The sequence below is a fragment of the Poromitra crassiceps genome (assembly GCF_964638095.1).
Source record: "Poromitra crassiceps genome assembly, chromosome: 15".
Taxonomy (NCBI): domain Eukaryota; kingdom Metazoa; phylum Chordata; class Actinopteri; order Beryciformes; family Melamphaidae; genus Poromitra; species Poromitra crassiceps.
The window spans coordinates 32,036,781-32,049,558 of record NC_139634.1 but is presented as its reverse complement, the minus strand read 5'-3'; the positions used below and the strand labels follow the sequence as shown (position 1 = coordinate 32,049,558).

General features: G+C 43.4%; 1 protein-coding gene across 1 annotated transcript in view; it reads right to left on the bottom strand.

Annotated features, from left to right (window-relative positions):
* The window catches only part of LOC310790184 (sodium/hydrogen exchanger 2-like), a gene marked incomplete at both ends in the record, with an annotated part of 7,400 nt that extends 774 nt beyond the window's left edge, over positions 1-6,626 (bottom strand). Inside the window, 10 exons of the mRNA XM_083651860.1 lie at positions 458-554; positions 905-1,039; positions 1,227-1,297; positions 2,263-2,352; positions 2,500-2,696; positions 3,299-3,516; positions 4,216-4,466; positions 4,582-4,822; positions 5,061-5,283; positions 6,389-6,626. Of these exons, the coding sequence (XP_083507986.1) occupies positions 458-554; positions 905-1,039; positions 1,227-1,297; positions 2,263-2,352; positions 2,500-2,696; positions 3,299-3,516; positions 4,216-4,466; positions 4,582-4,822; positions 5,061-5,283; positions 6,389-6,626 (1,761 nt within the window). The remainder of the gene's footprint in view (positions 1-457; positions 555-904; positions 1,040-1,226; positions 1,298-2,262; positions 2,353-2,499; positions 2,697-3,298; positions 3,517-4,215; positions 4,467-4,581; positions 4,823-5,060; positions 5,284-6,388) is intronic.
* Between the last annotated feature and the right edge of the window lie 6,152 nt (positions 6,627-12,778).

The following is a 12,778-nucleotide window of genomic DNA, read 5'->3' as shown; positions in this document are numbered from 1 at the left end:
TAAGGAAAACATAGAAATAATAAGAAATAATCTTCAGAACAACTGTAGGCCGTAATAAACATGCTCTGCTTTGATGATAACAAATACAGATTATATTGCTACTAAAGTGGTTGGTTTGGTGAAAACAGATCATCTTGTGAGGCAGCTGGTTTCACACAAGATCATGAGATCAGGATCACACGACAAATCCATCTTGCCACGCTCCAATCTATTGGTTTGAATCCGAACCACCAGTGGTTCACACCAATCAGCATCCTATGAGGCAGCTATGGGCGGACTTTAGTGTGACGCCAGCGAAAGCGAGCCCGTGATAGACAGATGGTTCATCCAATCACTAGCCAGGTTTTTTTTTCCTAAGTGGCCGCGCTTTGAAACGGTTTCCCCGACCGACTTGTTCCCAGATGGTTACGTGAAAACAAACCATCTGGTCACACACAAAGCAAACCTCCGAGTTTACCTTGTTGTTGAAGTTGTGAAGGTTTCGGGAGAGGATGCGCCTGATGCTGTCCATCTCTTCTGGCAGGAGGGGACGGCTCTGGGAACGCTGGTCCACTCTGAGGAGAGGGGTGGACATGGAGACAAGACTTTTCTCATTTATCCAAGGAATTAGTTCAGAAAGTGTGAGACATTGCATCGGGTTTCAATCGGATTCATTGAGGTTAGAAAGAAGGGGAATGGTAATGGACAAAGTCACTTTGAGCAGACATTCTCAGACGTTTTCCATACCAAACTTGTTCCATACCACATAGATGCAAATGTAGCTGTCAGGAATTCTTAAAATCTAATTTGGGTCAGTTGGGTTAGGGACCATTTCTGGGAACCTAGTACTCATTCAAGGCACACCTGGAGGTCCTTGAACACTACTTTGAGAAACATTGATTTAGAAAGAGGAATGTTTTCTCACGCAGACGACCCCTCCTCCTCTCCCCTCTGCTCCCTTCTCTCCAGCTCCTGGTAGACTCGGAGGATGCTGGAGCGAGCCTGGTGATCCTCGCGGATCAGGAAGCGACGAAGGTACTTCCTGTTGAACTGCTCAAACCTCTCTCACACACACACGAAATACATCACAGTTAATCCCTCAACATTGTTATGATGAGGCCTGACTCTGGAAATGATTTGAAACGTTAGAATCTGGTTTTGCTGCCATCTGCTGGTAAGTTGAGGTCTTGTCATTATCAGCAGAATTTAAGGGGAAAACGCATACAGAACATGAAAGTAAAACTAACTTGTCTTTCCAGTAGTGCTGTCCCCAGTAGCCGACCACATCCTCTATCCCTGCTAGCAGGTGATCTATGAGCTGGAAACAAACAGAATATTTACACTTAGGGGTGTACTTAGATTAGAATAAGGCTGTTGATGAGGAGATTTAAGTTTTAATTTCTATATATTTCCCAGAAGAGTTTTCCCAAACTGGAGTACACGTGGAGGTACTATACAGGCAGGGGTAGCAGTTAATCATTGTGGTTGCCTAGCTTATAACAAGGAAAGTACCTTGACAAGATATAAAGGTGGCCACTTCTGAAGAGTCGTGACTCATGTCGACCCTCCCACTCTCCTGGTTCTGTGATTCGATTTTTATTTATTTATTTATTTTAAGTAGGACTTAAAAGAGCCACAACTACCCATAAAGGAGCTGCAGGTGGCTCTAGAGCCTCGGGTTGAGTATCACTGTTTTATTATAACTTTTACTTATGACTTTTGCATATGATTCCCTCTTTTGTTACTTCCTTGAACACTTGGTTCACCAAGTTTTTGTGAGATTGGCCCTTGGCCAATTTAACTGTAAGTGATGAGAACTATAAACACAACATCAACCATGTTCCGCCAGTAGATCATTGCACAGCTGATCCATGTTAACACTCTAGCTGTGTCGAGAGACAGTTGGCAACAAGCGTTATCCCAAAAGTGAGAAAATGAGAACTTGTAGCAGAGCTAAATGGTACACAATTTTAAATGATACACAGTAGGCTACATCTGGTAGGTTTGTGTATGAGAGTGATACAGTACAATTTCCATCAAATATAACAAGAAATAACATCATCAACTAACAAAAGCTTACCCCTAAACAGTTATCTAAGGAGTTGGCATGCGGCACCTTAGCAAATGATTCCCTGGGGACACATGAATGATTTTGGTGTCTATATATTCTCATTACTGACTGACCACAGGTCAACCTCCCCAAAATGTGGTGTAGGCTATTCCATGAAGGTCAAATTCCTGGCCCTCTCCATCACTGTAGTATTCCTCGTAGTATCTTCTCACCCTGCTGTGGATCTCTTCACTGACAGTAGGCAGTGCTCTCTTCTTCCTCTTCACCTCCAGCAGCTCCACTAGCGGCTTTATGGTCATCCCCTGGAAACCAGGACCACACCCGCCAAAAAGAACAGAAAAATACCATATAAAACAACAACCAATAGCAAAACAAATACAAAAACTACCACATGAAATGGAGGAAGTGATCTTTTCCTCAAATGTCACATGTGATATTCTTGTCCTAACCTGTACAAACACGGTGAAGAGGATGACCACAATAGTTGTCGTGATGAAGAGTCTCTTCTTTGGGAAGTCATCAATGAGGAAGACCAGGGAGAAGCAGATTGCCCCTCTCAGGCCACCATAGGCGATGATGAACTGATCCCTAAATGTCACGACGTTCCTCCGGAGCTTGTTCACCACAGCAGTCAGCAACAGAACGCCTTGACAGGAGGGGAATGAGTTGATTTTTCTGCCATATGAGAACTGTGTTGGTGGGAATAGCGACTGTGAGCTTGTCACTAGACAATGTGAAAGAGTAAAATTCCCCTTTAACCTGTTTGAATCATATGCAGGCTACCTTTAACCGTTACTCTTTGATGGTTTAAGACCCAATCACTCAGCCTTGAATCTTCAGTTACAATTGGTCAGAGTCACACATTATGCTTTGTACTTCACGTTCCTTCTTTATACTGGTCATTCACTGCTACAAGTTATCTGTTTCAAGGTGAACTGCGTAGCTAGGTTCTTGTTTGTTTCACACTATAACTTCAACTGCACTGGGCTACTTGTTAGACATGCTCTGATTTGTATACTAATGCCTACATAAGCAACACATAATATGTATTAGTCTTTGACACTCCTAACCTCAGCTGAGTCCTGATTTCCTCAACTGCAGTGACCAGGGAAAATCAGGGTGAGAGACTGCTCTCTTCTTAGATTTCAGCAATGTGCCCTTAAGCAAGGCACTTTTAAACTCTAACTGCTCTGGTAGACGTGCTAGGTGGCCAAGAGTAGATGTGTTTGAAAGCCCTATGTCACGTACCTGTGGCCCTCCAGACGAGGCAGAGCAGCAGAGTGGAGCAGACGAAGGTCCAGCTCCACATGTGGACGTCCTGGATGGTGGACACGCCCAGGAAGATGAAGATCAGGGTCTCACTCACGCTGCTCCACATCTTCAGGAAGTACTGGATGCTGGTGTTGCTGCGCTCCGACACGTTGGCCTCCACATACTGCTTCATGGTCACGGCACAGGTCACAATGCTGAGAGGGGGGAGAGGGGAAGACAGGCCAAGATATGAGATAATGACCAGTTTGACTCTGTAGGCTACCTGTGGAACCAACACATTCTCACTCCCAATTTGTCAAACACGTCTGTCAGGACCCCCCTTGGTGTGACTATATAACACACTAGGTAGCCTACCCCTTTTGATGCCACCTTTTTTCATCATTTTTTGATAGCATCTTTTTCGCCATTCTTTGAAGCCACAACTTGTGTTATTATTATGGTTATGGTTAGGTAACAAAGAACTTGGTTAAGGTTAGGTTCGAGAAATGGTTTGGGTTAGGCTTAAATAACAAAGAAAAACATTAAATGTGGCTCACGTTTGAAATGTACTTTGAATACGCTGGGAATCGAACCCCAAATGTCGGCATCAAAGACAAACGCTTATGCCCGTCACCCCAACCCCTGCACCCTTACTGGCCACGGTTTTAATGAATCCTCACACTCTTGTGGCATCGATTTTTAAGATGTTGTGGGAGTTCCATAGAAGTTTATTGGACTCCCCTGCATGTTGAAAAATGGCAAAAAGGGCTACTCAGTGCGTTAGAAAGTAATGCCAAGGGGTCCTGAGTGACCAAACGTCAGTATGTGATAAGTTGGGAGTGTGAACAGTTTCGTGGAACCCAGCTGATCAGTATTGGAAAGCATAATTGAAGCTGTGTTGCGGCATCACTCACGCCATGATACCAGAGAGGTGGAGCATCTCGGAGGTCAAGTAGGACAGATAGGAATAGAGGAAGACGAAGAGTGGGGCGATGACCTGGGCTCTGGAGGTGAACCGCGAGGTGAGGGCCGCCAGCAGGCCGAAGAACAGGCCCACCAACAGGCCACCCAGACCCACCACCACCACCCTGCACCCGCCCAGCAGCACATCCAGCCCGGACACCGACGGCAGCCGGAGGAAGGACTCAAACAGCTTGTATAGCACCTGGGACAAAGAGAAAGAAGTGGAGGTCAAGAGTTAATTAGTTGAACTGGAAATGGAGAAACCCTTCATACTCGAAGGAGCTTTCTCTACCGAACACACACACACACCATCTCACCACAGTGACGGCGTCGTTGAGCAGCGACTCCCCGAACACCAAGATGTGTAGCTGTTCGTTGACGTGGATCTCCTGGAAGACGGAGAGCACGGCCACCGGGTCCACGGCGGCGATCAGCGAGCCAAAGAGCAGGCAGTGCAGCAGAGAGATGTCTCCCAGAGAGCCGTGGGCCAGCAGACACACGCCATACAGAGACAGGCCGATGCCCAGCACGTTCCATAGTGTTCCTAGCACCGCATACCTGGAGAGAGGCATCAGGCTCAACTGCATAGCCAAATACGGGAATCATATTGACTCAGCCTCTGCAAGTCCATCTAAAAAAAAATCCACTAAATGCTTAAAATGCTGGTTTAAAATGTAAATGATCATCTCACCAATTTTGTGGCTATACAATTTAATCAACTAGGTCCAACTCTTAATTTCTGCATGCACATAGACACACACACATAAACAAATAAACACATTGACAGTCCACCTACCAGAGGATGGTGCCAAGGTTCTCGAAAAACAGCCGCCCCGGCAGGAAGTAACCCGCGTCCAAGACGATGGGTGGGAGCAGGAAGAGGAAGAAAGCATCGGCACTGAGAGTGGGCGGGGCGGAGTGGCGGACACCGTAAATAACTCCTCCCACCAGCAGGCCGACCATGATGAGGAGACAGCTCTCTGGGACTACCGCCGGAACTCGACCTGACCAATGAAAACCTAAGGGTGGGAATAGAGACAGACAGACAGACAGACAGACAGACAGACAGACAGACAGAGGTGGTAGGAGATAGGACAGAAACAAGGACATTTAACAATTATATTGCCAATATTGATACCTAGATTGCTCACAGAAAGATTTCAGCAGCAGCATCATGACTTTTTAAGGTGCCCGCTGCACGCACATGCACACACACTCACACACTCACACACACACACACACACACACACACACACACACACACACACACACACACACGCACACACACATGCGCACGCAGAGTTGGGTAGTAATGTAATACTTGTAGACTTGTAGCAGCATATTCTAAATACAAAAACATGTAATATCTTAAGTTAAGTACCGGTATGTATTCTGATAATATCTTAGTTAAAATTGGCTAAGTGGGCGGTGTCTATCCGAGCGTTGTCTGTCACGATTTGTGATGGAAGTGATGTCATCAGTGATGTCACTTGAGCAATTGTGATGTCATCAGTGATGTCATCAGTGATGTCACTCGAGCAATTGCTTAGTCATCAGTGATGCCTTCCTGGTATGAGCCGATGGCGCACAGTTGCACGATGGTGCCTAGGTGGGTGGGCAGTGTCTGTCTCTCAGTCCAGAGTCTCCACCCTAGGAATCAAGCATGCGTAGCACGCAAGAAGTGCTAAAGTGCTAAAGTTCTAATGTTAATTCAGTGAACACTTTTAAAGTGAAGGTGAGAAATTCAGAGGGCCATTTAGATAGTGCCAAGTTTATTTGGACGCAAATCTGAAATTAGTTTCCTGAACTTGTATCATTGTATAATTTATTCACTCACCCCCCCCTACATCACCTTATTATGGTACACTGAAATTAATCATAATAGATGACTGAGTTTGGAAAATCCTTTGATTTCGTCACTGATTACAATTTTAAAGAAAAAGTAATTAGTAACTAATGGGATACATTTTCAAAGTAACCTACCCAGTTGCATACACAACATGAGTCAAACAATTCCAGTTTAATTGCACAAATTAAAATAAGTCTTCTTGTAACATCTAACTGCCTCACTAACATCTAATCATTGGTTTGTCATGTATGAGTTGAGGAATAGCAGAGGCTCACCCAGCTTGGCCAGTGAGGCCAGCATGATCCACAGCACGATCTCAAACGGTGCCTGCACATGGTGGTAGTCCACGCTGAAGGCCATGGGCAGATCCAGAAACGGGGTGCCATCGCTGCTGTTGAAGCCCAGCTCGGGGGTCTGGTTGTGGGGCTGCGGGACCTCAGATGTCCCAGTCAGGCCGGGACATCCCAACAGACCTGCACAGAGCAGCAGAGCACGAGTCCACAGTCCACCCATCCTGTAGCCATGCTGGGGGTGACAGGAGAAAGAATAGGAGAGGGGTTATAGAGATAGGGGGATGGCGAGCGCTTGCACACACACACACACACACACACACACACACACACGCACGCACGCACGCACGCACGCGCACACACACACACACACACACACACACACACACACACACACACACACACACACACACACACACACACATACACACACACGCACACCAAACATTCAACCCAGCCGCAACTCATGCAACCACTAATGTGCACAGGAATCCCTGAGCTAGCAATGATACCCAACCAGCAGTAATGAGCTCAAGGGGCATGCAACACACACACACACACACACACACACACACACACACACACACACACACACACACACACACAGGCGCGCACACACACACACACACACACACACACACACACACAAACACACAAGCACGCACGCACGCGCACGCACGCACACACACACACACACACACACACACACACACACACACACACACACACACACACACACACACACTGTTACGGTGGGGCTTTGAAAGTGTTTATGTGATCTCTTATATTAATTTTGCCTTGTTGTCTAGACAGGTTACCACTTTCAAAAACCAGCAACCGCAAACTAGAAATGTACATTGGTTTGGGCTGGAGTTAGCATTGATAATAGCTTAGCACGAGGGCAGCTGGCTCTACCTGGTCGTAGTTCTGGCTGGTATCGTCCTCTGCGTTGACCCACGCCGCTTCTCCCTGTGCCGAATCGCTGTCCGACCTCTTGGCTTGGAAGAATCCTCGATCGGGTTCAGACATACAGTACACAGCTATATAGACATCCACTGGGTTCCGTTCAAGGGGAAACAGACAAAGAGTCATTAGTTCATTCATAATATCTCCATCACAGTCCACATGGCAAAAACTCATTTCGCCATGCCCCGCCCCCGCTCAAGGAGCGTGGTTGTCCTCAATCCACCACCTGTGTGTTTCATATCTCTCTGTTCTCTCAATCATCTCCCGCTCTCCTCGCTTCCTGGGGAAATGATGGCCGACAGCTCGGTAAGGGCCGCCCTCTCAGCCAGGTCTCAACCAATCACAGCCCAATCACCTGCTTGAGTCCAATCACTCAAAAGGGTGACTTTGATTGACAGCCAATCTAAACGATGACTGCTCCTGAATTAACACAACAGTAACATAAGGGTTTTAGACCGACAGTTAATCCGACCAATGATAACTCACAACAAATAACGTGACCAACTGATCATCACACACACATACACAAACATAAGAAGTAAACACCTACCATCAAAAGGTTAGACTTGCATCGGTTCAGATAGTTTGAAATAACCTGCCCTTGAAAGTGATTCTGCGATGTACATCGTGAGCTCAAAGGTTTCACAAGTTTCCTTCAAACGTACAGTATAGTATATACGCTTTGTTCCTTGAGATAATGTGTTCTGTTGTAGCTTATTGGGTACTTGAAAGGAGTACTGAGGTTTGGCTCAGAAGTAATATACTTAATTTCAATCAAATAAGCAAGTTACAATAATACATTACTTTTTACAGTATAAGAGTAATGATTTACAGTAGCCTAGTTGTGTACTGTTGAATCCCGTGGGGACAATGGCTTTAAGTAAAAGTCAATACTGTTTACAATACTGTATACTGTTTATAATACTTTAATAGACAAAGAAAACAATATAAGATGTAGATTTATTGGAGAATATAGGCTAGTATGGATTTTTTTTTACAAAAACTGTATATATGTTTAATTGCTAATGTTATCAAATAAAGACATTTATTGTGGCACAAGAGGATTTGGTTTTGCACCCAAGACATCCCTGCCTTTTGGGGAAAATGTTATTACTGTATCAAATTCAGTGTTCACCAATGTAGATAATGAGAATGTTAATGAACTTGCAATCTACTATGCAATTGTCATGGTTAAGGTGAGCTGTAAACTAGTTAGAATTGCTGCTGTTGTTGTTTACACAAAATGAAGAGAGTACCCTAAATCATTCACATTGCAAATTGGCTATCAACACTAAAATATGCTGTCTGTGCAGGCTTACTGTAAGACGCCTATTTATTTCTAAGATTTTAAACAGATGGCATGTGAAAATATTGACTTGTCTTCAGTTATAAATCTGTTGCTGCTTTTGGAAAGATGTTGAATGTTTTGCTAGTCCAAGGGAACAGATTGAAGGGAAATTGTCCTTGTCTAAAAGCTGTTTTCAAGGGGAGAAATAATGAGAAAGCCACGCTGAAACTCAGCCATTCTGCAGCACAGTGCATTTCAGAGTGGACAACTTTTGAACACGCTTTCGCTTTGTCATCTGAATGCTGCGTTGGATAGCTTATGTTTGAAATTATGAACCATGACAAATATACAGCGAATAAAGCAAGAGCAATTACAGAAATACTAATAGCTTTATTATAAATAGACACAATGACAGATTTGTGTTTCCTTCTCCGACAACGACCCCAAAGAAAATCATCTTCTCTTCTGGCCAAACAGGCTTTGTGACCAGGACAATAATTTCTTTGTATCTTTGCAAGCCTATATCAATAAACAAAAATAATTAGTATTATGCTCCCTATGATATTTTCTGTAAATGCCTCAATACATCTTCTTAATGTCATGGTCATGGTTAGGGCTTGCATAAAGAATAAGCTTATGGTCACCATGCATGTTTCCGTTTTAATTTATTTTCTGTGTAACCATACAACAGAGGGAGGGGGGTTTCAGAGCAAGAAAGGTATTGTTTTCTGTGGTGTTCACCTCATCCTCAAAAAGTACCTCTCATTCAACCAATGCACTGTCTCTGATGGATAAACTAAGGCCTGGTGAATGTGGGGGTATTCTGTTGTTGTACCTGTCCAGAAGAATGTTCATTTGTTTTGTTTGTGTACTGTTCTATAAAATTGAAAATAGAATATTGAAAAAAAAGAAGACACAGCCCTCTGGAAAGTGGTGTTATAGATCCAGCATGTTGCTGGGACATTGTCTTTGGGGTAGGTTAGGGAGATGTAGAGAGAACAGTGCCCTCTGCCTCTTTCCCAGGCCTATAGACACACAGGGAGCAGGTTGACCAGCTGGGTGGGTTTATCTGATAGACTGGTGGGTGGTAAAACAGTCTCAGTGATGTCCTGAGGGCCAACACAAAGAACAACACAGTACTTTTTATGACCAAATGCTTCCTCGCCTATGATCAAAATTGAGGAATATTCTTAGTTTTCTATTGTGGTGATTGTAACAAATAAGTATTATACTAACTAAATATAATATGGGGCAGCATGGAATCAGTGGTATATTGATATAAAGGTCATGATTTTGGATAGACGAATATATTCATCTGTGGGAAAAAAGATGGAAAACAGTTTGATCAGGGTTTCTGTGTTTGACAGATTTCAGTTGACAATCACAGTTTTTAATGTTGGCCTTGTGTACGGCAGGAATTTATAGGATTAGGGTCATCATTTCTTTGTTTTCAGATCATTTGCAAGTGTCAATCTGATAAAAAATTGAATCAACAAAAGGGAGAAAAGGGAATTTATCCATGGGAGATGAATACATCAAATAAAAAACACCCAAGAGCCTACAAGGAAAACCAGACTATTGTGGCTGCTGAACAGCTTTGGAGCATTTCAGATTGAAGTGATGTAATGGACTCTTCAGTGATGGCCGTGGAAGGGGAAACCATCTCCACAGTAACAAACACGTCACCTTCATTCACTCAAAGTGAGCCTTTTTCACAAAGAGAATTTTCTCTAGGGATCATACCTGCCATATTTTTTCTTAAAAACAACAATAAAACTGACATCTTGATCGAAATCGAGTCCTGATTAAACCTTTCATTAATTGAAAAATCAACTGTAACATCACAGTAATTCAACCCCCCCCCCCTCATTTTACACCCTACTGCCATAGGACACATCTGGACTGTTTTAGACAAAGCTTCTTAAAAGTCCTCTATAACCCCATTTGTCCACTCAATGCAATGTGTACTTTTTCCTACAGGGTGCAATGTCCCCAGATGAAGAGTATCTATTAGGCCTACCATCCTCCTCTCTTTAGACCTGGAGCTGCTGATGTGAATGTGCCACAGCTTTTGTCATGAAGCTGAGAAATTAGAGCACAAAAACCCAAGTTCTCCCATACTTACTTCAGCTTGATCCATTGTCATACGAAAATTGCTCTGACTGCTACTTGTCTGTATGAATTCATATTCAGTTATACCATCAATTCAAATCCACAGGTATTTGTGTATATTTGTGTCAGCACATTCGGTATACACTCCTGTTGCAAACCTTTACTTTTATCCGACATTATCAGCAAAAACACCAATGACGCTCGCACTCTTTTTGCCACTGTTGACAGGCTGACAAACCCCCCCCCACAAATTGCCCCTGATCTTCTATCCAATGTCAAATGCAATGAATTTGCGACCTTCTTTAGGGATAAAATTATAAATATCAGACTAACTATTTCCACATCAAGAACAAATGTGGCTCCGCCGCACCCACAGAATAGGTGCTTAATTAACATGACTCAGTTCAATGTCATTGACCACAAGAAACTAGAAGAAACGATACGAGGCCTTAAATCCTCATCGTGTTGCCTAGACACCCTGCCAACAAGCTTTCTAAAAAATGTCTACAGTTGCCTGGCGACCGACATACTGAAGATAATTAATACCTCTCTTCTTACAGGCATTTTCCCAAAATCTCTAAAAACTGCAGTTGTTAAGCCCTTGCTAAAGAAGCGTAGCCTCGACCCCTCTATAATCAGCAATTACAGACCAATATCAAATCTTCCCTTTATTAGCAAAATACTCGAAAAAACTGTCTACCAACAACTCAATACCTTTCTATCCTCCAATGACCTCCTAGATCCTTTCCAATCAGGCTTCCGACCCCATCATAGCACCGAAACTGCGCTTATCAGAGTTATAAATGACATCCGAATGAACACTGATTCAGGTAAAATCTCAATCTTAGTGTTACTAGACCTCAGCGCTGCCTTTGATACGGTTGACCACGAAATTCTATTGGACAGACTGGAAAACTGGGTCGGGCTTTCCGGCACGGTCCTAGAGTGGTTCAGATCTTATCTGCAAGACAGGAACTACTTTGTCTCCATTGGCAACTACACATCTGACCAAACCAAAATGACATGTGGGGTACCCCAAGGATCAATTTTAGGTCCTGTCCTGTTTAACCTTTATATGCTCTCTCTGGGCCTAATTATGCAAAAAAACAAAATAGCTTATCATAGCTATGCAGATGACACCCAACTCTACATAGCCCTCTCATCGGATGACTATGCCCCCATAGAGTCACTGTGTCAGTGCCTTGCGCAAATTAATGATTGGATGTGCCAGAATTTTCTCCAACTTAATAAAGACAAAACAGAGATAATTGTCTTCGGCAAAAAAGAAGATAGGCTCAAAGTTACTGCTCACCTCGAATCCCTATCTCTGAAGCCAAAGGACCAGGTAAAAAATCTTGGCATTATTATTGACTCTGATCTAAATTTCAACTCCCACATCAAGCTTATAAGAAAATCTGCCTTCTATCATCTAAAAAATATAGCAAGGATTAGAGGCTATATGTCCAAACAAGATCTTGAAAAACTAATTCATGCTTTCATTTCTAGCAGGCTAGACTACTGCAACAGTCTTTTCAATGGTCTTCCCAAAAAAGCTGTTAAACAACTTCAGCTCATTCAGAATGCGGCTGCTAGAGTTCTAACAAGAACCAAGAAAGCTGAACACATTACACCAGTTCTCAAATCCCTGCATTGGCTGCCAGTAAATCTTAGAATAGACTTTAAAATTCTGCTAATAGTTTACAAATCTCTCAACGGGTCAGGCCCACACTACATCTCTGAAATGCTTCTACACTATGAACCATCCAGATCCCTGAGATCTTCAGGCACTGGTCTACTAATTGTCCCAAGGACCAAATCTAAACATGGTGAAGCCGCGTTCTCCCACTATGCCTCTCATAACTGGAACAAACTCCCTGAACACATTAGATCTGCCCCTACTCTGCCTATTTTTAAATCCAAGCTAAAGACCTTTATGTTTACTCTTGCTTTTAACTGCTACTAAACTACTGCCTCTCTCGGCCTGTAATTTTAAAAAGATTTTTCCTGTA